The sequence below is a fragment of the Meriones unguiculatus genome, chromosome 1, assembly GCF_030254825.1.
Source record: "Meriones unguiculatus strain TT.TT164.6M chromosome 1, Bangor_MerUng_6.1, whole genome shotgun sequence".
In the NCBI taxonomy this organism is placed as follows: domain Eukaryota; kingdom Metazoa; phylum Chordata; class Mammalia; order Rodentia; family Muridae; genus Meriones; species Meriones unguiculatus.
In genome coordinates this window covers 161653122-161679826 of record NC_083349.1, presented here as the reverse complement: position 1 = coordinate 161679826, position 26705 = coordinate 161653122, and the positions used below count along the sequence as shown (strand labels likewise).

The 26705-nt window shown below is 43.4% G+C and overlaps 1 protein-coding gene across 1 annotated transcript in view; it reads right to left on the bottom strand.

Annotated features, from left to right (window-relative positions):
- The window catches only part of Bmper (BMP binding endothelial regulator), a 236489-nt gene that overhangs the window by 45674 nt on the left and 164110 nt on the right, over positions 1 to 26705 (bottom strand). Inside the window, exon 13 of the mRNA XM_060371035.1 lies at positions 23786 to 24122. Within this exon, the coding sequence (XP_060227018.1) occupies positions 23786 to 24122 (337 nt within the window). The remainder of the gene's footprint in view (positions 1 to 23785; positions 24123 to 26705) is intronic.

Sequence of the window (26705 nt, the reverse complement as noted above, 5' to 3'; positions counted from 1 at the left end):
ATCCTCAACCTTGCATGGCAAACACTTTTGCCCCAACTATGGGGTGTTTATTTTATTTACTCACAGAACATTTAAAAACAAAACTTTACAGGGAAGAGAAATATTGTCTCTGGTGAACAGAAAGAAAAAAAAAATTAAGTGATGAAATTCAAGCTGAACCTGGAAAGATCAACAAAATCTGTAAAGACAAGAAACAAGAGTCTATGAGTTTAAGGCTCAATAGAGCCTGCCCCACACCCACTGCCGTGAGCCTGTCAGTATTTCTGAACCAGGGGTTTGAGAAATAAACTGTTTATAAATAAAATTAGGGTGGGTGGATTTGAAAACAAACCTTGGATGCCACATTCAAGAGTTAGGAATTTGTGCTGTAGGTAAAGAAGACATTTAAAGCTTTTGATGAGAGGACCCAACAGATCACCAGGCACAGAGGTTTGGTGGAGAAAACACGCTAAGGTTTGACTGTCTGCACATCTCCCTTCCCTCCCCCAACCCCTGCTTCCTATGCTGGAAATTGACTCACCAGTGACATAAGTGTTGGGACTAATGTGGACATGAGTCAAGGGGGCTCTGGTGAAATGAATGAATTGATGATGTTATCACGGGATTCGGTAGTTACTGAAGCAAAGGCCTTGTTCTAGAAACCTCGTGTATGTCTTCCTGCCCATCTGTCCTGCTTTCTACCACGGAGTAGAAAGGCCACGTGGCCTTTGCCCGGTGCTCTGCTCTCAGGATGATCAATTTCCCGTCCCGTGAGCCAGACAAGCTTCTCTACCAATTCCTCCTCTTATATTCTGTTTTATTTAATTGTTTTTTAAGAATTGTGGTGCAGGTACTCAGCTCAGAGCATCCTAATGAAAGCCTCAAGAAGCTGATGGTTGCTCCATGCCTTCTTGCCTACTCGTTTTTTCTTTTTCACTTCTCCTCTGTGTGACAAGCCTCTACCCCTATAATTCTCCCCCAGGTCATCTCCAGGAATCCTTAACCCTTCCAGAATGGCTGAGCTACTGTAGCCTTCATCATTCTCTCTACCTGCTGTAAAGTTAGCCACAATCCAGAAAATGCATTGGTGCAGGAGTGACTCCAGTTGCAAATGCCCACTCCATCCCCAGATCTAAGCAGTCAAGTGTGTGTGTGGGTGGCCATGGAGTGAGAACAGCAAAGAAAAAATAGGGCAAATAACATTCAAATTCTAACAGTTTGAAGATTGGGATAAAGATAAAAAAAGAACTGTATCTATAAAGCAGACTTAAAAAGTTAGATGATTGAAAACATCCCAAAGTAAATATTGTTGAGAGTGGGCCAGCTCTTGCCCTCCTCCCCACCCCCACCTACTCCCAATCCTGCTCTCTGAAATCCTATGAAGTCACAACACTATATACTACACAATCTGGATACAATAGCCATGAGACCTGACCCAAATAATGAAAGTAGGCAATAATAGCCACTGCATGAGGTTCCCAAATAAATAACATCTGCTTATAGACGACCAGGGCTTGGGTATCTGGTATAACAATGCAAAAGCAACTAAGGCAGAGATTCCGTTACATCCTCTACAATGTGATGGCATGGTACAGTTCAGGCTCAGGGAGCTAGTGGCTGGAGTGAGTGAGGGTTTCAGCTCTGGACTGTGGCAGAAAATAAGAATGGCCAGAAAAGAACCGTTGAAAGAACTTTGATGCTGAGACCTATTATCACACGATTTTCAGCTACTGTCTTGCTGGGTCCCATAGCATCTCCAAGAATAGTTCTTATATGTTCCACTTTTGCAGACATGGGAAGCTCAGGCAGGTCACCTAACCACATGGCCAGTCAGTGCAGAGAAGTCACCTGTGGAAAGTTGCTTAGACTTTGTAACTTGTTGAAGAAGTCCTCAAAAGGCAGGTGAAAACAATTATGTCTATAAGATTCCAATAAAAAGCCCTGGTGTAGAGAGAGGCAAATTCTGGAGGCTTGTTGGCTCAGCAGTCTAGCCAAAATAGTGAGTTCTAGGTTCAGTAAGAGACAATGCCTCCAAAAAAAAAGAAAAAAAAAAAGGAAAAAACTTGACTGGAGATCTATATTAACTTACATGTGCTCTTATAAGCAAGTACACAGCACACACACACACACACACACACACACACACACACAGCAGACAGAGAGATATGGGTGCCCACTGAGAGCGAAGAGGAATCTTCAGCTACCTTATTATAGGAGGATGGGGTTTGTCCATCCCCAAAGCAGAGCGACAGGCTCCCCATTCTGTTTCTCCCCAGACCTGAGCCAAGCCCCTCACTTGGCAAAATAAGCATTGCACACCTCCTGTTGTGGCACCTGTGTCCACACCTACTTGGCAATCGTCTTGCTAAGAAGAACCATGTGGAAGGCAAGTTTTGATGGCTGTGGCACTCAAGGCTCACATAGAAGTCCTGTGCTTATTTCCTCTTTATAGACTGGATTCCCCAGGGAAAATAGTCTGTAATACTCTACTGTTCTAGTCCCCAAGTCCATTACAGGGCAGCAGTGACAATGAGCTCAGTGCCCCTCCTGCTCAAAGGCAATGTTGGTTTGAATGAAAGTGTCCCCATACATATGGAAGAGAGTTTACTCCAAGGTTAAATGAACCCTTGAAAAATACACAGTCACTTTCTTAACTGGGATTGAAAAGTCATATGCACTTGAACATTCAATCATTTGTCTCAGTCTCTGCTAAAAAAAAAAAAAAGAAAAAGAAAAAAGAAATAAAAAAAAAAGATTGGCTTCACTCAGTGAGGAGTCTACATGTCAAAAATTATTACATTTTCCATTGGAAAAATAACTAGATTTCTGAGTCAAAGATCAAACTGTTCTCATCCCCGGTGGGTCCAGACATTCCCAGCTGGCCCTGTGGCAAACCTGGATTCCACGAATGAATGTGATTGCCTGTGGCAGCTTTTCAGGTGCTTTTAGTTTCCTTCTAATATCACCCAGAGGGAGAAGGGACACAACTTAAATTGAACCTGTCTTCTCGTGGCTTTCTTAAGAAAGTCCAGAGCAGGGCAGCAGACGGCGTTATTCCAATGGCATGGTCACAGCGCGCTGCCAGCTCCGCCGAAGCACAAAAGCGTGTCCAAAGTTTACGCGGCGAAATGGCCCTGACAGCTACCATTGTACACAACATGCCACAGATTAAAAAACTGCAAGATGAGATTCACAAAGAACAGCAGCTGAGTCTACCTAACATGCTATAGAGAACTGAGAACACAGAAGGCACGTGTCGTCCCTTGCCTCTCTTCTCCGCCAACGACTCGCTGCCTCCAGCCCTCACACGCAATCCACATTGCATCTACTTGCTCCTCCACGGGAGGCAAATGCGCACCACTGAAAGAAAGAAAGCAGGCAACTCTACAAGTGCCTAGGTGAGGACATCTCTGGGAATCTCCTGCCCTGAAAATCGACCCTACCTGATCCACTTCTTAAATGGAAGTGTGTTTCTGGACTCACCCCACAAGGATCTGTCAGGCTGCTGACAGTCGTACCCAGACAGTGGACAGGAGGAAAATGGTTCGTCATGGGAGGCCAGGGAGAGGCAGTAAATGCTATGTGGAAGCAGAAAGTGCCTGAGCTTGCTTAGGGACTTTTCACTCACCAGGATGTGAACACTGCACCCCTAGAGGCGGACTGTGTGATTAATTTGGTTTCTGAATCACATTTGTATTTCTCAGAAGTTCTAGAAATTTCTGAAGGAAAAAAATAACAGAGGAAAGTGATCCTGAGTCAGAAGTGACAAAACGCCATACATTGTCTTGAAGCCAAAGCTGGAGGTCCACACAGCAGTGTGCTGGCTGCCTCCCTGCTGAGCATGTCCTAAGCACATGCTAGATGTGCTAGGAGAGGACGGACAGGACATGAATGACAAATGGTCTCTTCCCCCCAGAGCTTATCTCTCTGGAGGGAAGCTGTCACATAGAGGAATTGTGGTAGCCTGTCTAGTGCTAAACAGGATTAGGGCATTAATCATATTAACTAAAGTGCTGGCGGAAAAGAAAAGAGAAGTGAACTCACACGTATCTGAGGCGGAGGAGTAAAGGCTTCTAGAGCAAGTGAGATGGCTCAGTGAGCAGAGGGGCTTGCTGTTGAAGCCTGGCGATCTCAGTTCAATCCCTGGGACCCACATAAAGTGGGAAAGAAGTGACTATGAAGCTATCCCCTGACTTCTGCAAGCATGCATGTGTACACACACACACACACACACACACACACACACACACACACACTAAATAAAATTAGAGGGTTTTGTTTCATTTTGTCTTGTTAAGGTTTAGAAAGAAATGACCCTTAGACTAAGGCAGAAGAGGGAGAAGCATGGAAGGGCACTTCCAGCAAATGCCATAAGCAAGGCATGCTCCTCGTTCCTCTCTCACCAGAAAGCGCTCAAAGGCAGGGAGGGAATCAGGTGGATGAGGGTAGAACACCAACAAAAAGGACAGAGTCCCTGCTGATCTGGGATATGACCCCAGCACCATAGTTCATGGTGTGTGTAGAGCATGGGGTGAGTGTGTGGCTGTGGAGACTGTGCATGCCCACACTCACTGTGAATTGGCCTCCTGAGTCAGTCTCTTCAAGGCCTCAAGGGGAGTCCCCTCCTTTCTCTCAGTCCTGCAGGCCTACCTATCTGCACAAATCCCTTTTGCCATGTTTGTATTGTGTTTTAATCAGGCTTACTTTTTCTGTTTCTTCCTATTTTTTTCAAGGCAAGTTTTAAAACTGTGGCTTCCAAACACTTTTTTCCTGGCAAAATCCAAAGGCAATTTCATTTTTCCTTCAAAAGGGAGGACTGTCAGGAATGGCTTCTCTAAAACTTGTGATGCTGAGTGTGAACTGAGGAAAATCATCTTCTGTTAGCCATAAGGATGAGGAACACAGCCTGGGGATCCAGAGACACTGAAGACACAGGGGAAAATGAACTACTGTTCACAAACATGCAATGTCAGAACACACAGTCACAGGAAGTCTTTGGGGTGAGTGGCAAAGATGCCAGGTCCACTCGGAGTCAGCACCTGTTTTCTCAGTACTTGGATGCTAACCGGAGGTAAGCGCCCAGCTCCCTCCCTACACAACACACTTGCTACATTTCCCTTCAGCTCTTTACTTCCATATGTGCTGCTTTCATGTCTCTCGTCTTTCCTGCAATAAAACCCAATGCCCTTTTAATGGCTCTGGAGTATTCCATTGTGTAGATGTACCAGTTTCTTTATCCACTCAGAAGACAAACAAAGCCAATAAATATGGGCCCCGGGGCCTGTGGAGACTGATGTACCAACTGATGACCATGCACGGAGAGGACCTAGGACCCAAGCTCGGATGTAGCCAATAGACAGCTCAGTCTCCATGTGGATCACCTAGTAAGGGAGCAAGGGCTGTCTCTGACATGGATTCTGTTGCCTGCTCTTTGATCACTTCTCCCTGGCCAGGTGGCCTTGGCAGGCCACAGAGAAAGAGAATGCAGGCAATCCTGAAGAGATGTGATAGTCTAGGGTCAGTTGGTAAGGGAGGAGGGCTCTCCTTTTCTGAGGACCAGGGGAGGGAGATGGAGGGAGAGAAGGAAAGAGGGTGGGACTTGCAGGAAGTGAGGGGGGGGATTATGATCAGGATTTAAAGTGAATAAATTAATAATAATTTTAAAAAATGGAACCACACATGCAAAAAAAGTCAAGGGCCAGAACAGAAGAAGCACCAACTCACATATGAAAGCCCAAGTCAAGCCATATAGGCTGTGACATCCACCTCACCTCTTATGGCTACGAGTGTCCCAACACCGGTAACTTTGCTTTGGGCTTTTATTCTAGATAATGGAAATGATAACAAGTTAATGTAAGCAAGCAAAAGCACATGGTGGTGTGGTTTTGGAATGTGAGGCACATCATCAAGCTGTGAAGCGGGGCTCCTGCTGCACGCGGTCCTGAGTGGGAGTCTCCAACACCTCAGGTACCTTGACCCAAGACTGATGCCGCAGGCACCTAGGTTTTATCTAAGTCTGCGATGCAAAGCCAAGAGATAGAAAAATGAGCAGCAGTAAGAGTGACCAGGTGGACAAGCAAAGCAGAAAGTAGGTCACAGCCACAAGGAACCAAGGGCAGAGCTCAGGAATTAGAGGGCAGGACCAACGGGGGCAGGAGGGCAGTAAAGGGCGGGGCCTGAGTAGCCTGGCATCCAGGGCTGCCTTTCACTGTAATCTTGAAGCTCACATCTGTAAAGACCCTTTCGGAGACATGGCACCAAGCAAATACAGGCGACCTTACACTCCCAGAGCTGGGCAATGCCAGCGATGCTGCAAAATTGCTTTGCTCAATTTGTGTATCATCAACCACTTCTCTAAAAATGTTTTGCTGCTGGGCAGTGGTGGTGCATGCCTTTAATCCCAGCCCTTGGGAGGCAGAGGCAGGAGGATCTCTGTGAGTTTGAGGCCAGCCTGGTCTATGGAATGAGTTCCAGGACAGGCAGGGATAGCCAGAGAAACCATCTTCGAAAAAAAAAAAAATTAAAGAAAAAGTTTTGTTTTGTTGAGAGGCTTTCCATCTGAAGTAAATAATGAGGGCTACCACTGACAGACAGGTGACCAGGCCGTACACTGTAAATGTGCTAGTGGAGTTGTGTTGTTGTGCTTTGGGCCCCTGTCACACTCGAGTTTGGTTCCAACTATTTCACTGAACATCACCTGGGATCCTTGCCTATGCCTGGAGAAGACAATGATGATTGTATTAAATGTGGGTAATTAAAAATGTTAGTGTAGTCTCAAGCCCTCAGTGGAGTTTTGGGACAACTCCATTCTGCAGCTGATGTCCTTTGTAAAAGGGCATTGTCCCTGACTCAGCATGTCACAGCCAGTGAAACAAACAAGGGGCTGGCAAATGGCTCACAAGGAAGAGTACAGGCTGCCACGCCTGACCACCTGGGTGTGATCCCTGGCACCCACATGGTCGGGGGAGTGAGCCAACTCGCACAGTTGTACTTTGATCTCTCCACATATGCTGTGGCACACACACACACACACACACACACACACACACGTACGCATGCACACACCAAATAACTTAGAATAAAATAGAATAAAGTAAAATAAAATAGAACAGTTAATAGAACTTGAACTCAAGACATCTGTTCCAAAGGATGTGCAATACTCAGCCTCACCCATAGTGTCACTCTGTGTGGTTTCCCATTTGTCCTGGGTTTTGCTGTGGCCAAACTTATGTTTGGTATTCCAGAAATCAACAACCGGTAAGTTTTAGGTTGTTCCTCTTCAGACTAGAGCAATAGCACTTCACGGTGTCCCCTTGCATTTCCCCTCAGATACAGCCCCATACTGCTTGATTATTTTGTTATTTAGTGTTGATCTGGGTTATCAGATGGACTGTACAGTGCTGAGATACAAGAGAAGTGACGTGTGGAAGCTCAGGGAACACGTGCCAGGTCACGGCCGCCACATGCAACATGGCAGTGCATGCGGGAAACAGGCAATAGATTCAGAGTCTAATGCAATCCGTGGCTTTGGGCACTCACTGGGCGTCATGGAATGCACACCCTTCAGATAAGCAGGGGCTGAGCAAATTTTGGAATCCTTTGGAGAGCAAAGACATTCCTCTCCTTAAAGCTCCGGCATAAAGGTCTATCTGTGGAGGAGATATGATTGGGCCCACATCATGAATGACTCACTAGCAGACAAGAGTCTCCCCTGGGACTGAGAAACTGAAAGTGTGTGAGGTAGGGATGTCCTAGAGCATAGAGGGATGGGCACGCAGGTAGCACAGGCTGAGCCAACCTTTTCGGTATGCATGAGCACAGAGTAACCGACCCTGCTGAGCTCCTCTCTTCCTTCCCCTTACACTGATTTACTCCTATGCAATGAAGATTCGATCTCCACCAAACTACCATTTCTTTGGGAGTGGGCAGGTACGGCATAGTTTACACCTGATAACCCTGTTCTACATGATCTTACATATTAGCCTTCCTATGGAACACACATACTCCACATACTCTTTTTTTTTTTTTTTTTTTTTTGAGACAGGATTTTTCTGTGTAGCCTTGGCTGTCCTGGACTCACTTTATAGACCAGGCTGGCCTCAAACTCACCATAATTTGCCTGCCTCTGCTTCCCTGGGCGCTGGGATTAAAGGTGTGCACCACAGCACCCGGGTGGAAAACACCACCAATTCTGTGGCATGGACACAGGTCTATTCCTGAAGACTGGTGAAAACACGAACCAGGTCTACTCCAGCCACCACGAATGCAGAACACGGTAACAGCGCCTCACAGTACTTGTAAAGTATTGAGGAGTAGAAGAGAGAAGGCCAGGAAAGGGAGACACGGCTCTCTTAACCCATGCGAGGTCAGAAGCACGTTTTCAGTAGGAGCCATGACCATGGTCAAAGGCACAGGCTCTGCACCAATTACACGTGGCTCAGACCCTGGATTCACCCGGTTCTTGTCTGGTGATGTTGGCAAAATTGTTAGCTTCTTCGGGTTCAGTTTCCTTAATCACACAAAGCGAAGCCTGTGTTCAGGTAATGCCTTTGTACTCACCCCGGCCCATAGCACTCAAAATCTGAGCTCTCCATTACAGTATCACCGTTATTAACAGTGTAAAGCATTTTATGCTTCTACAAGTTCCAAAGAATATTGATTCACTCAACAGTTGCTCTTATCTCCATCCAATTCTGAGGCAGGGGCCCATTATCTGGAATGACAGCCTTCCATTGTCAGTCAACGCTGGCGGCGATGTCAGACTCGCCCCAGCCCCAACTTCTGAAATAAACACAGACCCAAGCCTCCCTTTGTCCCTGCTTGCCATTCGGGTCGATAAATTCTCTCAGTGGCCATGAAACTTTGGGTCAGTATCTGCTTAATGTCTTTTCTCCCTGGCTTTGATCAGACAGACAAAAATGAAGCCTCTAATTTCCCGGTTTCCTTTTCACATGGAAAAGCGTTCAGGATTCCGGCAAGGTCTTCTTGCCCATGTGCTCCGAGCCTCTGGAGCACATCCGACCTTCCTGTACACATGGCCTTTGCTGGGGAGGCAGTGCGGGAGCCAGTCCCCCCCCACTTCAACTCCAAAGCTAGGTAAGTCAGTCAAGGCCGTCCACAACAGCCAGCCCTTTCATGTTAAAAGGAATGATTCTGCTATCGACACCAGATTTCCCGGTTTCCTTGCAAAGCATTTATTTCTCTAGTCTCTGTGCTCACTGACCAGACTCTAAAAGCTTGACACCTTTAAAGAGGAAGTGGGCTGTTAAGCGCACATCCTGTAGGCTGCTCTAGGTGCACAGGCCTGGGCTTCCTGTGTCTAACAGGACAGCTGGGCCCCAGATACAAAGTGCATTCCTCCTCTTCTCTTACAGGTCCTGGGCAGTTACCAGGGGCTCCTTGCACTGGCCTCACTGTGGGAAGCAGTTTAATAAACAGGAGAACTTTGACTCTGGGTTCTGATGTTTGTATCATTCTAACACTTGCTTTGGTGTTAACGGCAGAAGCGTAACCACTTTGTTTAATTAATTAACTAATTGGCTAGCAAAATAACACGAAAGGGTTTACTTGGGGGACCTTGACTGTAAACTTTATACCAAGTAACTGCCACGTTAAGTGGCAAAGTTTAGCTCCTGGCCTACTACTTAGGAATTTCATCACAGGGGGACAAAGGAAGCCTATCCTTCCTCAGTCAAAAAAAATAAATAAAAATTTAAAGCCGCAAAACAAAACAAAAAAATCTTCACGAAGACAGGGAACTAAGACCCCACGTGAAACCAAATAGATTGTCTCATTGTTCCTATGCCAGGAACTCATTAGAAATGCAAATTCTATGTGTAAGCTTCACTCAGCGCAGAGCGGTCTTCACTCATCATTCAGGTTTGAACTGCTGAACTAACACCCAGAATGGAACTGATACTCAGACCAGCCATTTGGCAGGTGAGTTGTCCATCAGTGAGGTGACACAATGTGCTCCCAGCCAATGCTGATGAGTGCCCGTCATGCCTGCTGTGCTCCCAGCCGATGCTGACAGACACACGAGTGCCCGTCATGCCTGCTGGAGCCGGGGCACAGAACTAATGACTCATTCTCTGCCCTTGCCTTCTGACCTACAAAACCTGGAAGCTGATGGCAAGCCACCCGTCTTTCCACGGCAGTTCCCAACCGGCTCTGCAGAGCCTCCGGACTTTGACCGCGCAGGCCCATCTACGGTGGATGGAATAATTCCCACGGCTTTTTCCCAACCACACTCTCGTCTTTGCTAGCTAACTTAGCATATGCTCTTGATTTTGAGTTAGGCTACCTCCTCTGGGAAGCTATCGCTCTGGGGCTGGAGATTCTCACAGCATTCATGTCCTCCGTCAGAAACCACACCCTGCCCGTGAACGCTCCGGGCCTTACCCACCCTCCAGCCAGCACTGCGAGGTGTGAGCATGAGGACTGGACCAGTTTATCTCATTTACTGACCCATGCATGCCCAGCACTTCCAGCAATTCCTTATTTACTCAATCAGTCTTGACTACACAGTATTGTAGGCCCTTTTGACTTTTAAAAAGGAATATAGAACTACTTATTCATTATTAACTAATTATTAGACATCGATAATTAAACACTTAACCTAGAAAATAAGTATATGAACACAATAATATCATTTTCTCAGTAAAACTGCTGGTTGGTCCCCAGCTACACAAGAGCCCCGTCCGTGTCCAAATGGCAGGAACAAATGGCATCCCTGGTACTCTTCTGATAGGCTAAGTCCGAGGGAAAATGAGACTCGGTCTCAGAAAAGCCTCCCACCTTCTTTCACTTTTGCATATACCCTATGTGTTTAACTTTTGTCAGCTTGATTGGGAAACAGAGTCCTGGATGGCTGTCACAGACAGCCAATCCCAAGCTATTCCCAAACCCTGACACACAGGCCTAGAGCAGCAGGGGGCCAGCGTGCCTTCTTTGAGAGGCTCACAGTGCTGCCAGGATGCCAGTTGATTTCACAAGAAGCTGTGCCTGTCCATGTGGTTTCACTGAGTCACAATGCTGGGCTCAAAGCATAAGCAAGTTCCAGCCAGGCTGTCTGTGGTCTCATGGAAGCCGGCCCGTGCATGCCAACTCTAAGAACACCCATCTCCAGGTGCCGTCCATCCCGAAGGGTGTTTGCATCCTGCTGGCCATCTCAATTTTTCCAAAGGGTTGGCTGAAACCACAGGCGCAGGCCTGTCTTCATGAGAGACCTCAGTGGCACCATGGCCAGTACAAGTGACCTTTTCAGTCATTCTGTCTGGGATTCACAAAAGAAACCTCATGTAGCCTCATGAGAACCAACTGGGTCAAGATAATATCTCTTCTTCACAATGAAAAGTATGTAGATTCAGAGGAGCTAGAGCCCTAACCCATGACCACTGTCACTTATTCCCTAACTCGTTCCAGGAAGGATTTAAATCGACTTACAGGGTGACACGCACAGTGAAATGAAATGTAACTTAGCGAATGAGAAAAACAGGAAAGATAAAAATAAAACCAGGTTTGAGATTAATTTTAAAAATAAAAGCCATGCCCTAAAGTTGTGCATAGTCAACAGAAATGGGTCACAGACGTGGCCCTGTGTTGTCTGATAAACACTGGGAAAATAGGAAAAGTGTTGTCTGTGGTTTAAAGTCCCATCCATCCCTTGGCTCAGAAGGGAGAAACTTGGATCCCCTTTGAGAACTTATTAATACTTACATTACACACACTATCCCATCACAATACATCCTCCGTCGAGTGAGTAGCAGAATTTGGGCAAGAGAAAGCAAAGGCAATAAAACAGATGCTAATGCAAAGAATCAAGGTACCAAACAGAACTTTCTTCTCCACCAAAAGGCCCTTAGGCAAGGCCTGCCTAACAGCACTTGGCCCTCCAACTTTGACCTCAATTTATATAAAGGTATAATGACACTCACGTTATTATTGAAGAAACACAAGATAGTGGAACCAAAAATGTATCAAAAATCTGTTCTTTTTCCACACCCTGAATTGTACTCCAAAAATAAAAAATAAAAAAATAAGAGTAAATCAAGATGTGTGATTTCTCTGCTTGGCCCCTGGCCCGTAGAGCCTGTTAGGGCCAGGTCCAATATTCTTTACATTTAGATCTATCTATTCCATCTTATAGAATTAGTTTTCCCTTCTGCACCTTCCCATCAGCTCAGTCCCATCTCTAGAAGTAATTTATGAAGAACACATTGCAGAAATTCTAACCCATTCCAAAGTCATGTCTGTTTTTATTTTATTTTGTTTTAGGACAAGGATCAATTTCTGCACAAGATAGGAAGTTCTTCCAGACGGTCTAGAGATGACTGTGTATAATAAAAGAAAAACACTTCTCTGAGTGTGAGCACTAGAAGGCCTAGGTCATTCAGAAGGCAAGTTACACACCAACCAGTTTTATATTTCAGTGAGTGAAACATTCACGATAAACTAGCTTGACATGTGCACATGCTGTGTCAGGATGGGCGAGGACCCAACACACAGTGCCAAACACAACTGTCACCACCAGCCGCATGTCATTGTGATGGCCCCTCTCACTGTCTCTGCTTTAACCCAGGCGTCCACCCAAGACTCCCTGAATTCACCGGCCCTTCATACTTACTTGCAGATAGAGGAGATCAGAAGGTAACTAGCCAGTTTGGTTACAAGAGGTATTTGTCAGCTCTGCCATACCACATTCCCCCTTATTTTCTACAAACATCAGCTCTAGCAAGTTTCCCTGGGGATTTGCCGTCTTTACCATGGGGGGTGGGGGGAAATTTTGATCGCATTCTCGCCAGGTCTCCCCAAGCTGACAATGCCCATTGAGAATCTTATTTGCTGAATTCGAAGTCAACTGCCTTCATTCTTACTTTTCACCTATCCCCGTCATCTCCGTTGTGCTTATTTGTGCTTATTGGAGCTAAGGATAACCTCATTTCCCATTTTAAACTAGGATTTCTTTAAAGAACTTTGCATCTCTTCTCCAGCCCCCAGCAGTCATGCCTCCCGCAGTACATGGTCTATAGTAGATACTCATCTGAAAGTTGTGTGTGTGGGGGCATGAATTAAATCACAAGTTTTTCTGAAGCACATAGCAAAAGTGAGGTATCTGAAACCTGTGTAGCTGCGGGCTGAATCTGGAGTAGCCCTGATAGCCCCTGATAACCCTGACTATACTCTCCCACAGGAAATCAGATCAGATTTCCTAGCCATTCCAGATGTTACCGCCCCTGAGCCCCTCCCCCTCTTGGTGCCCCAAATTAACTCTACAGTGAAATGAGGAAAACACTACTTAGGCAGGCCCTGTTTTTATAGATTTGCAGGGATTCCCACCTGTAAACAATATAAATAATGAAAATAGATGCAGTGGTACCACATTGCTGCTGGCTTACCAAGAAGTGATCGCGCTGTTCCCTAAGCAGCCAAGAGAGATACTGCAAAGTAATTAGTGTATTGCATGCCACAATGACACTCATTCAAAGATGTGTTCAAAAGCCTCTTCTAGTTGCATCTCAAAGTAATTTTCTGAGGAGAAGGATGGTAAGGTTCTGGAATGTTTACACTTAAACTCAAAACTAAAACTATAAAACCAGACTGAAATCATACTTCCTCTTGAGATAGGAAGGTTGGATAATGAAGGATTAACCTTGCCCAAAGAATCTAGCCTCTCGAATATCTTGTGTGATAATCACATTTTCTAGCCAAGGCCGTGCATCACCAGATAGCTTAATAATGGAATTTAGAATAGGAGAGGGAAGCCATGGAGTAAGAGGAATAAGAGACAAAGGGCAACATGTTAGACTTCCAGGGGGTAACTTTTGATGGAACCAACAAGGGAGAGTCTTCCTATGGCTGAAGTGCTAAAGAATGAATGAAAGGCTGAAGAGAAACCACCCTAAGATTTGAAGTAAAACTTAAGAAAAAAAAAGGCTCAAAGACCCTATTAAGGCAGAAGCAATGTGACTTCATGTAAAGAAGGCTGAGGGGTCTCCCAACGTAGAGGCCCAATGAGTACATCCAGGGGCACACTGTGGTGCTACTAAAATAGGGGGCAAATTTGAAGCCCTAAAACCAACTGAGAAAGGCTAGGACAGAAGCATCCATGGATGAAATCGTTGCATAAATTGTGAGGTCAGACTAGAGGAGAGATGGAGTTGAAGGTCCGGGTGACATAAGAGTAAATCAGAAGTAGCTCTGAGATTCAGAGACACTGTGATGGAGAGTTTTATGTCACCTTGAGTCAAGATAAAATTAATGGAAGGGAAGAAACCTCAATTGAGAAAATACCTCCCCAAGATCTCAGTGTTGGGCATTTTCTTAATTAGTGATTGATGGAAGAGGGCCCAGCCCATTGTTGTTGGTGCCATCCCTGGAATGGTCATTCTGGATTCTATAAGAAGGCAAGCTGAGCAATCATGGGAGCTTACCAGAAAGTAGTACTCCTTCCATGGCCCCTGAATCAGCTCCTGCCTCCAGGTTCCTGCCTTGTTTGAAAGTTCCTATCCTGAAGTTCTTTGATAATGGACTACAGTGCAGGAGTGTAAACCAAATAAATCCTTTCCTTCTCAACTTGATTTTGGTCATGATGATACATGATAGCAATAGTAACCCTGAGACAGGTGGTATGGGACATTTCACCAGCTGTTATAGTGGGAGATCCACAGAGTAAAGAGCACTCACAGTTCTAGGAGCACCAAATGGACTTAGAGGCCATGCCAGCCAGTTTTTATTGTTAACGTGACACAATGGAGAGGCACCTGGGTAGAGGAACCTCAAGAAAGAACCGCTTCAATCAGACTGGCCTGCAGCCATGTCTGAGGGATTGTGTGGATTAATGATTGACATGGGAGTATCAGCCCAAATGTAGGCAGAAGCATTCCTTGAGCATGTAGGCCTGATCTGGATAAAAAGGATAGCTGAGCATAAGTGTGAGAGTGAGCCAGTAAGAGTGTGCTTCCGTGGTTTCTACTCCAGGTTTCTGCCTTTACTTACTGCCTGACTCCCCTTAGTGCTGGAATATTACCTGGAAATGTAAGCTGAAATAAACCAGAATCTCCTTCTCCAGTTGCTTTTGGTCATGGTTTTTATCCATGCCCAGAAAGCAGACTAGAATAGAGGCACAGGCTGTGCTCACTCAGGGCACCACAGTCCCTCAAAAAATAGGAAGTATATCCTTAGTCTGAGTGTGATCAATGAACCTGAAGTCCAAGAATGAAGGCAATAGTAGTCTCAGCAGAAAAGACCATGATGCAGAAGGAGGACATGCTGAGAGAAAAGCCCTTCTAAGGGTGGTCCTGGTTCTCAGCTACATTTCTAAACATTAATGCACTAAACACAAGAAAAAAGAAGCACTACTACAGCTAAAATCACATGTGGAGACTCAAACAGTGATAGTGGGTGCCTTAAATACTCCACACTCAACAACAGTTTATCTAGACAAAAATCAAAGAGGTGCTGGAGTTAAGTGACATCATAAAATAACTGGACTTAATGGACCTCTGAAGAACATTCTACTTTAAAACTAAAGAATATAGTTTCTTCTCAGGACCTCACTGAACCTTTTCCAAAACTGACCACATAATAGGACACAAAGCAAGTTTCAACAGATAAAATAAAATTAAAAAAATGTGCAATGTCCTATTTAACCACTATAGATAAAAGCTGGATATAAACAACAAAAAGGCAAAAAAGCATACAAACTCATGCAAACTGAAAAATTCACTACCAAATGTGTCAAGATAGAACTCAAGATGGAAATTTAAACCTTTTTAGAATTGAAAGAAAACAAAACACAGAATACCCAAATTTATGAGACACAGTGAAGGTAGTTCTGTTTGTTTGTAGGTTTGTTTCTTGAAACAGGGTTTCCCTTTGTAGCCTTGGCTGTCCTGAACTCTGTTGACCAAGATGACCTTGAACTCACAGAGATCTTCCTGCTTCTGCCTCCGAGTCCTAGGATTAAAGGCATGTGCTACCACACTTGGCTGTGAAGGCAGTTCTAAAAGGCAACTTTACAAAAATAAGTCCCTATATTAAAAGAATCCAAATAGCTCTCAGATGAATACCTTAAAGGCACACCAGAAAGTTCTAGAAAAACATGAGGAAATAATGCTCAAAGGACGTAGATGGGAAGAAACAATCAAACTCAGGGCTGAAATCAATGGAATAGAAATAAAACCAACAATACATAAAATCAATGAAATGAAGACTTGGTTCTTAAAAAAAGTCAACAAGATTGAAAAACTCTTATAACCAAAGATGGAGATAGAAGATCCAAATTAAGAACAATAGAGATGAAAAGGAAGGATTACAACAGACACAGAGGAAATCCAGAGAATTTTAAGGACATATTTTCAAAATCTCTATTACACCAAACTGAAAAAAACAAAAAGAGACGGGTTTCTTGATACATACAACCTACCAAAATTAATGAAATGAAATTAGCAATTTAAATGTACCAATAATCCCCAGAAAAATAGAAATACAAACAATAACTGAAAGTTCCACAAACCAGAAAAAGCCCAGGACCAAAAAGAGTCAGCACAGAACTGTATTCAGAAGAATTAACGCCAATACTCCTCAAATTACTGTAGAAAATAGGAACTGAAGGAATGCTGCCCAAGTTTTTCTTTTTGTGAAAATGCAATTACGCTGATACCTACACCACAGGAAGGTCTAACAAATAAAAAATATTACAATTTTCCTTATGAATATAGATGCAAAAATTATTAATAAAATACTTGCAAAGTGAATCCAAGAAGACATCAGAAAGATTATTCAGCATGATCTAGTAGGTTTCATCCCAGAGATGAAGGGCTGTTCCAACATATGTAAATTAATATATGCAATCTCTTTCCCAAACAGACTAAAGGACAAAAATCACACGATCATCTCATTAGATACAGAAAAGGCCTTTAACAAAATTTTATGTATCTTTATGACAAAAGTTTTGGAAAAACTGGGGAAACAAGAGGCATACATCAACATAATAAAGTAATTCACAACAAAGCCACAGTCAACAGCAATCTAAACAGAAACTCAAAGCATTCCCACTAAAATCAGAAACAAGACAAAGATATCTACTCTTTCCATATGTGTTCAATATAATACTTAAAATTTTAGCAACTGAAGACCATCAAGTGGATACAAATGGAAAAAAATAAGTCAAAGCATCTTTATTTACAGATGATATGATTTTATATACAAAAGACTCCAGAAAGCTTATGCAGCTGGCATTTTTATATAAGTAGCAAGATAAAAAAAATAATAGATAAAAATCAGTAGCCTTTATATATATAAATGAAGAAATCAGAAAAAACAGTACCTTTTAGCATAGCCTCTAAAAATATGCTCCAACCAAGCAAGTAAAGACTTAATAAGTTAAAAAAAAATAGAAGATTTATGACTTTGGAGAAAAAAAATTTAAAAAGATACCAGAAGATGGAAAGATACTCAAAGATCAGTAGGATTAATATTATAGAAATGGCCATCATGTCAAAAGCAATCTACAGATTTAATGCAGTCCCTATCAAAAGTCCAACAGAATTTCACATAAATTGCAATGTTTAACTGCATATGGAAACAAACACACACACACGGTAGCTAAAACAATTGTGAATAATAAAAGAATTACTGAAAGTATCACATCCCAGATTTGAAGATGTACTACACAGTTATAGTAATTAAAACAGTAAGATACTGGCATAAAAACACATTGATCAATTGAATAATATTGAATAATTACACATTAAGTGCGCACACTTACACATGCCTGTGTTTCAACAAGTCAGCATCTTCCATGAATAATGCTGTTCAAATTATTCTAGAATAATGAAAATAGAACCAAATCTATTATGCTGCACAAAACTCAATTGCAAATGAATCAAGAACCTGAACATAAGAACAGATAGGAGCTGAGAATGTGACTGAAGAAGCAGAGTGCAGGCTTTAACTCATTGGTAGAGAAAAGGACTTTCTGAACATTCTAGGCATTAAGATTAATAATTAATAAACATAGCCTAACGAAAAGCTCTTGTCTGGCAAAGAATACCATCATTCCAAGTAAAGTATGAGTCTGCAGAATGGGAAAAATATTTACCAGTTATACATCGGTTATAGGGCTAGTATCTAGAATGTATAAAGCACTAAAAAGAAACTAGACATTAAGAAAACAAATAAAACAAATAACAGGGTACAGGACTAAACAGAGAGTCTCAAGAGATGAAACACATATGGTTGAGAAACACTTAAAGAAATGTTCCACGTCTTTAGCCACCAGGAAAATGCAAAGTAAAACTCCTTGGAGAGCTCATCTTACTCCCAGACAGAATGGCCAATATCAATAAAAGAGACGACAGCACATGCTGGCGAGGATGCATGGAAAGGGCACACTTACTTGAGGCTGGCAGGAGTGCAAAGCGGTACAGGCACTATGGAAAGCAGTGTGTGATTCCTCAGAAAGTTAACAATGAGTCTGCCTCAGTGACCATCTAGTCCATCCTGGGCATGCCCTCAGTACATCCTACTACAAAGACACCTGCTCATTCACATCCGTCGTTGCTTTATTCGTTATAGCCAGAAGTCAGAAGCAGCCTATATGTCCATCACCTTATGGATGGAGAGACAGATGAAAAATGAAAACGTGGTACATTTATGCAATGGAATATTATCTAGCTGTTAGGAAAACTTAAATTCAGAGATAAATGGATGGAGCCAGAAACAGTTATCCTGAGTGAGGTAACCTAGAACCCAAAAGACAACTATGATATGTATTCTCTTATATCTGGATGATAGCTTTTAGCTTTTGATGTGTGCTACAACTGAAATAATCACAGAAGTTGGGTACATAGTAAGGGACCAGCAGGATGAAGGGTATCTCTGCACAGGACATAGAAAATAGTGCTATGGAAAGATAAAGGGTAAAGTATAATCACAGGATTAAATGGGGTTGGTGGAGCTGGTGAGGTAGAGAATATGGGTAGAGGAAATGAACATTTACGACCTTTTGAAAAACTACAGGGAAACTTACTACAATAGAAGCTTTCTCTCTCTCTCTCAAATTATATATATATATATATATATATATATATATATATATATATATATATATATATAATTGGGAGTTGGGGATGTCCCAATTAGACACCTTATGCCCTGAAATAAAACCTCTAGTGTCAGGAATGGTTTACATATTGTTGAATCATTGGCCGAAGCTGTCCTGTGGAACCACCCAAACATCACAGGCTATTGCCCAGGCTATTGGTTCGCCCTTCCCATTCTGCTAGCGAGCCCCATTAGCCTTAGTACTGAGGACAGCACCTACTATGCCACTGAACATGTAGAAGAAGCCCAGCTCGTGTCTAACTGGTAGCTCCATCCCAGCTGATGAGCGTAGATAGTGCTGAAGGAATTCTGTACACTATCAGAAAGGAAAGGCAATCATCAACACCACCCAGCTACAAACCAGCTTACAACAGCAACCTGTCTGTGTGATAGCCTACGCCAATACTGCACAAATTTATGGGAATAACTGTCTCTTTTAAAAATCGGATTTAGAGGTCAGGAAGCAGTCTTGGAATTCAAAACAGCAGACCCATGTGAACTGCAATGAACATTGTGACTCTCACAGTTTATCTGATATTTGTAAAGTCCTTTTTGTTTCTAAATAAAAGCTATGCTTGGAAACAAAAAAAAAAAAAAATCGGATTTAGAGACCGTTCCATTGAGATGGAACCCATACCTGACACTTCTAAAATACCAAAGAACCTGAGATGAGAAAGGTCATGGGACTAGGGGAAAATCTAACACTACTCTTCTGCTGAAGGAGCATAGCAGCACGATGACTCCTAATGACGGACTGCCATCTGATGGCTTGAACGAGACTGGCCCTTATAGGCTCCTATACTTGCATGATAGGTCGGTCACCAGTTGGTAAACTGTTTGAGAAGTATTAAAAGGATTAGGAGGTGTCCTCTTGTTGGAAGAAATGTGTTGCTGGGGGCGGACTTTGAGGTTTAAACAGCCCATGACAGGCCCAGTGTCACTCTTCCTGCCTGCTGTCTGAGGATCCAGATGTAGCTCTCAACTTCTGCTCTGGCACCATGACTGTAAGTATGCCATCATGGTCTTTACCATGATGATAATGGGCACAAAATGATTAGTACCAAATCATGTAAAATGCCCAGCATGTTGATATGGTGTCATAAGACTTAACTTTGCTACTTGCATTTTCCTTAAATTAAAAAGTCAGTTAATTGGCCGTTTAAAGAAACTTACTGTCATTATAAAAGATTTTATTTATCTAAAAATTCTGTATCAGTTTAGCCCAGGGGTCAAAGTAATGTGAATTAAAAAAAAAATTTAAAAAAGCAAAATCTTAAAAAAGTTTCCCAAAGGATAAAAAGGTAAGCATTGACTGGTACATATTTATCTTTTATTCTCCTATAATGTAATTTTCAAATGTTTAGACAATAGACAGTTCATTAGCAAAGATACTGAATTAGGTAATAGACCAAAATAAAATAGTATGTGAATCCTAGACTTTTCAAAAGTAAATAATTCAGAGAAATCAAATTTGTTTTGAATTAATAGAAAATATTATCATATATAGAATTTGCCTTGTGGAAAGTGTCATGAACATGAGGACACTCAGAAGAGAAAACACTGTAATAAATACACTTCATTCTGTCACAAACACATAGGTGTGTGTGTGCATGTATATGTGTGTATGTTTATATGTGTGTATTTGTGTGTATGTGTGTATATTTATTCATGTGTGAAAGAAAGAGGAAACTTCCTTCTTCATCAGTAAAGTACAGATACTTCTTTGAAGGATGAGAAAACAATTATTTATAAAATAATATCACAACACCATTTATACCTCGTGGTGGTGTCTTCCAGTATTAATGTGCCTTCCTCATCCTACAAGAACTCTTTTTTTTTTCTGTTTCAAGTTTATTTTTAATTTATATATTTACTTCACATCACAATCATAGTTCTCTCCCTCATCCTTTCTCCACCCCTCCTTTCTGCCCTCTTATCGGCCATAATTCTGACCACATACTCCGGCTGATTCCAGAAATTCCACGTGTGCTTTCAAACACACTTGGCAGATGTGGGATGCCATGTGATTTCTGGTTTTGTCTCGCTCCTGCAACAAAGCCATTGTATAGCGATGGCCATATGCAGTCTTAGCACTTATTTCAGCGTCGTGAAAGAGAAGCAGTTCACTTTCAAAGCGTTCACAGTTTTGCCAGCAAGAACCTGAAAAATCATGTCTCTGTGATTAGAACTGGAACTGCCAACAATTGGCAACTTAAAGAGCTGGCTAGGGGCTTGAAGGGTCCCCATCAAGCATCAGGGACATGGATGAGGGCACAAAATGGGCTTGAGCAGTCCATGCTCCGTGCTCCAGGACCACAGTGTCCAGTGCCTTGATACCTCAGAATGGCCATCTTACCAATGCTAGGTTGACCATGTGGCGCTCTTGGTTACGTAGTGGTTATCAGCTGGACAGTGACAGCCTTCAGACTGGCTCCAGCTTGTTCTCACCATGTAAGTCTCTCATCTTCAGTCCCCAGATTCAGAAAGTCTACCCCCAAATCTGTAATGGGGCCTCTCTTGAGCACCACAAAACAGTTGCCTTTCTGCATGAGGCTTCATTTTTCTTCTTCTTCTAAGAAAGGAGAAGAACATACCCAATGCTGTCCCTCCCACTTCAGTGTGAGGAAGGACGCACACTCACACTGTGGAGTAAGGGTGGCAGTAGGTTTTGTGGCTGGCAGAATTGTGTAGATGGTGCCTCCAAACTGTTCCTGTCATTTCCAGAGAAGAGACGAAGACGCACAGCCACCCTGCAGCAGTCTGTGGCACTGACAGGCAGAACAGAAGCCCAATTCCCCACCACATCCCACCTTGTTCTACATGCACAAAAAACTCAAGGGCATGCCTGAACTTGCTCAGGCTTGCCACAACCAGCCAAGGATACAAATACCCTCTACCATGCTGCTGTAGCTGCTGCAGACCCTTTCAGGCACAGAAGGGGGCAACCACCTGGCCACTGAAGGAGTCAACACTTTCTGGCTTTGTGCATTGAATTAGTTTCTTGGGATATCTGCCAAGGCCACTCTATTCTCCTAATGAACTCAAAGGAGCTTGGCATGAATTACATCACCAGAGGCAAAGGACATGGGGATTTGGTAAGAAAATAAAAAGGCCTATCTCCATTTCCCTACTCCCCAATCTTTGCTCTCAGTGAAATCAGTTGAAAAGATAGGCAGATGAGGCCAAGGAAAGGTATGGCCTCCCCATCCTGTTTTCAGCTAAGAGAAGAGTCCAATCCAAGCCCTCAGCTAAAGTGGGAGAGCTTCCAAAGGAAGCCCTTTCATGTTCATCTTCTAATCCATAGTAGACAAAATAGTGGCAGCCAACAGTTCCAGCACCTCCGGTTCTTTGGTTCCAAACCTCATTGAGTGTGAAGAGCAGTTCTTTTTTGTCCCAACTACACAGATAGATGAAGCAAAGCTTGCAGGGGACAGTTGAACAGCCTGGTGGTCCTGAAAGCTGCGAGTCCTGCTGTGCCTTCCCAAGTCCCACTAGACATTAAGATTCCAAATAAAATATGGGTGATCCAGGTGGTTAACTCATCCACAGTCTCCAATTAGGTCTCAGTAGGAAAGGGGTGGAGCCAATCTCAGGGGCAGAACAAAGGGGGAAAATAAGGGAACCCAGAGGATTTGCATAACAACAGGAAAAGTTGAAGGCGCTGAGCATATGAGTAAAGCCAATTGGCTTGGCAGAAGCAGCCATGCTTGCTGATGACAGGGACAGTCTTTTTCCATCCCACTCTGAGCTGCCTTTATAGAAAGCTATCTTTTATGTCCAAAGATCAAATTAAAATAAAAAGATCACATTTAATGAGCGCTGAGGGAAATAAAGTGGTGGCAATTAAGAGTAAAAATAACCTCTCTGTGGTTGCAGACCACAGGCAAATCATTTAAACAAGGCCTTTCGGGCTGCATTCCTTTCACGGTTCCTCCCACACCCATGGTGGTTAAAGCTCTAGGCAGCCATGGCTCTTGAACTCCTGGAATTGTGTAGTGACCAACAGGGCAAACCTCACCAACTTCCAAAGCGACTTTGTTACGAGAAGGGCAAACGCAAGCCCCTCTGCCGTGAGTCACTGGGTGTGAAACTGAGTTCACAGAGGAGAAAAGACAGAATTCCTAACCTTCACCAGATCCCTTCCTTCCTCCAACCTCAACCCCGGTTTCTACTGTCCTCTGCCTCTGGATATGTACGGTCACAGTTGATCAACATCCAGGGGATTCTCACTCAGCTCCTTGTTTTCCCACGTGAGGACTGGATCTGGACGAGACCCCCGAAACACATGTGAACTGTTTCTCAGACCTGGGATAACCGAGTGAGCTCCCTCAACCACAAAACAGAGGCCAGGCTCATCTGAGATTCCATTTCAGTCAGTGCCTGTACTCAGCTGGCTTGCTGTCAGGCATGCCCCAATCTTGAGATCAGGCTAACTACTGAAAAATGCCCTCAGTGCAGAGATAGCATGGCAGGGCACCTGTGGACATACTGAATTGCCTAAAGAAATCAAACCTGAATACGTCATAAAGTTTAGCAATTCCAGACAAGATGAGTTACCGAACTGAAAGAAGTGGGCGTGATTACCCTACTCCTTAAGGCCTGACTTGCCATATACAAAAAGATACGATACAACTGGTTCCCAGGTCAAGCGTGCTCTAACTCTATAATCCAAACCTGTCCGTCAGCACATGGTTCTTACCGGTAGAAAGTGGTATAGTCCACTGTTGAGTGGCAGGTCTGAAACTCCCAGGACTTGAGTTTCTGGCATTCTCGATGGGCTCGGAGCTTCACCTTCACTGTGCCTTGACAGAGCTCAGGCACTGGTTTTCTCTGTGGTCTGTTGCAGAACTCATTGGACTCCACCCTCCACGACTCAGCAAAGTCATCCACATCAAACTTGAAGTTTCCATCTCCACCAATCAGGTCATCACGCTTATGTCCATTGTAGTTGCCACAAAGACCACAGAGCTTGCCCTTGAGATAAGGGGCAGCTGTGACCTCCACAAAACTGTCTCCATCCCAGGATATCTCCAAACCTAGAGGACGAGAGGAAAGGAGGATCAGGCACTTCTGAACATCCTACCAGTTCCCAAACGTATGCGTCTTTTTGCACAGTTCATAGGCCATCACCCTTCAACCTTACCCACTGTTCAAACTTTTAATTACCTTTTAATCTCAACACATTCAATTTTGCATAAATTAAATAAATCATTCATTTGGACAGTTTAGAACTTACTAATTGTATAAAGGTTCCCTTCATATCTTCTGTACTTACAGTCTGACCTTCATACTCTCACTACAGTGTGCAAGTGGATATTATTTTTAATTTTTCCAAAAACAGTTGTTTGTCCAAATTGTGTCTTTGCTTATGCAATGATATAATCTAGAATCTCATACTAGTATATTATTATCTAATCTATAATCTAATACTATAATCTCTGAATGCAAAAAGCATTGTACTCTTAACGTCATTTTCATCTCTTTATCCAAATTCTCTCCTACATAATTAAATGTTACTTTAAATATCAAGAAAAGTTTCCTAAACTGTTCACTATAATGAGAATATTAAAGAAATACATATATAAGCTGTGACGATGTATTTTTCAGAATGCGACACTCAGATCCATGAAAGCATTCACTTCTAGTGAACTCCTGAGGCTCAGGTCACTGACAGACATTTCCTGGAGGCGAATGGCTGGGAGCCTATTTACTTTTGTGCCTCCGTCCCTAGGATGCACATAGGCCTCAGTATCTGAAGAGGTACAGACAGGGAGACCGCAAGAATGGGGATAAAATTTCCTCTTGGAAATTCTGACCAGTGTGTTCTTGCTTACCAAAAACAAGCAAGCAAGCAAAGAACAACAACAAAGCAAACAGTCTTAGCTCCGGAGGGAAGAGAACACATCTTGTTTTGATGAGCTGAGTGAAGTGTTGGAAGGTTTGTACAACAGCACGGAATTTTTATCAGCAATGATAGGCTAGGTGTTGAGGAACATCTTTAGCCAGCCACGGCTCTGACTGGTGAACTTCGTGATGCATTATAGCGGCATGGCACAGGTAAGTCTTCACAGGCAGCTGAGAACAGACCCCCCTCAGATCCACCCTGATAGTGCACCTGAGGCTCCTGCCCTCAAGAGAAAGGAGCATCCTATGTGAAAACCCTATGAAGGTTCGACCTAAAGGAAATGACTGTTTTCTAGTTTTCTGTTTTAAGTGCATGTTGGCACCGTTTCACCCGACTAATCTCTGGCAGAACCGAAGCTCCAAGGGCACTGCTTAAGAACCACAACGGCATGAACTCCAGGAGCCTCTACAACACAGCTATGTGGACATCTGCCCTAGCGTCTTCATCACGTCACTGTCCGCTGTGGGCAGCGAGCTCAGAGGAAGCCTTCTAAACGGGAGTCTCTGCTCCTTCCCCATTCTCTCACTCATGGATTCCTGGGATTCCTAATAACAGTAATCTGTCATTTTTCTCTGTTCTGAGTCTCTGAAAAGAGGAAAAGCGACTTTCCCCCTACAATCCATTGGCTTCATTCCTGAAATGCCAACTGGGCAAATGAGCAAATGTCCATTCAGAGTTCAGAGATTCTCAAAAAATAAACATAAAAACCCATAAGGAAACCACTCAATGAAAGGAATAAGGCATTCTAAATCCAAGGCAAATGGTTGAAAAGGGTTTTTGGTTGAGAAAAGATGGGCTCAAAGAAGCAATTTAATCAATTTGGAAAAGGAAAGATAAAAGAACATCATAAAAAAAGAGTCTTGGAAGAAATTTGGTGAAGAGGGGACAGTGATGGCACTAGGTAAGGAGAGAAGGGACACAGAACTGGGACACCCACACCACAGCTTGCATGTGGTCCTGTGTGAGACACGGTGTGAACTGTGAGAGCTTTCCTGTAACACCATGTCACATTTCTGTTTACGCCACCATCCAGCAGAGGACCTGGCTCAAGGTATAGAGTCAGTAAATGAAGGGATCACCCCTGTGAGGCTGACACACTGAAGCTGTAAAGCCAACCAAATTCTAAGTTTCACGCTAGTTAAGACTCTGAAATAACTGTTTGGAAGGAAGGAAAACACTATAAAATGATTTGTAGTATGTTCTCCAAGGTGCAGAAGAAACCTGACCTCTCAAGCTTGCAGCCGGGCAGTTACTCAGCAAGAAAAACGAGGGGAGAAAATCAGTTCCATACCGAGTCCAACTTTTCGAGCTCAAGTCCAAAGATTTTCCATGTTGCAAAATTTTCCAAACTGCAAATCTCTTTCTTAGACAGCAGGCAAACACTGTTCTTCCAAGGACCACAGCTAGTGAAGAATTTACACCGAGGGGGTCTAATGTCATCCCCAACAGTGATAAAATGACTCTGAACCTTTGGGCAACTTAGAACTGTGAATTCGGTGCTGGAGAACAAGCACATCACTGTGTTCTCTCTCTGCACGGGGACTGGTGGTCCGCACAGGCCTGGAGACACGCAGACCCACTGTGTTTGTGATAAACTCTGCTCAGAACTCATGGCATCTCATTCATAAAATGGGGTCCCCAAAGTGTCCATCCTTCTTTGTTATTAGCCCATTGAAATCTTCACAGACCAACGCCAGGCTTCATACTACAGATG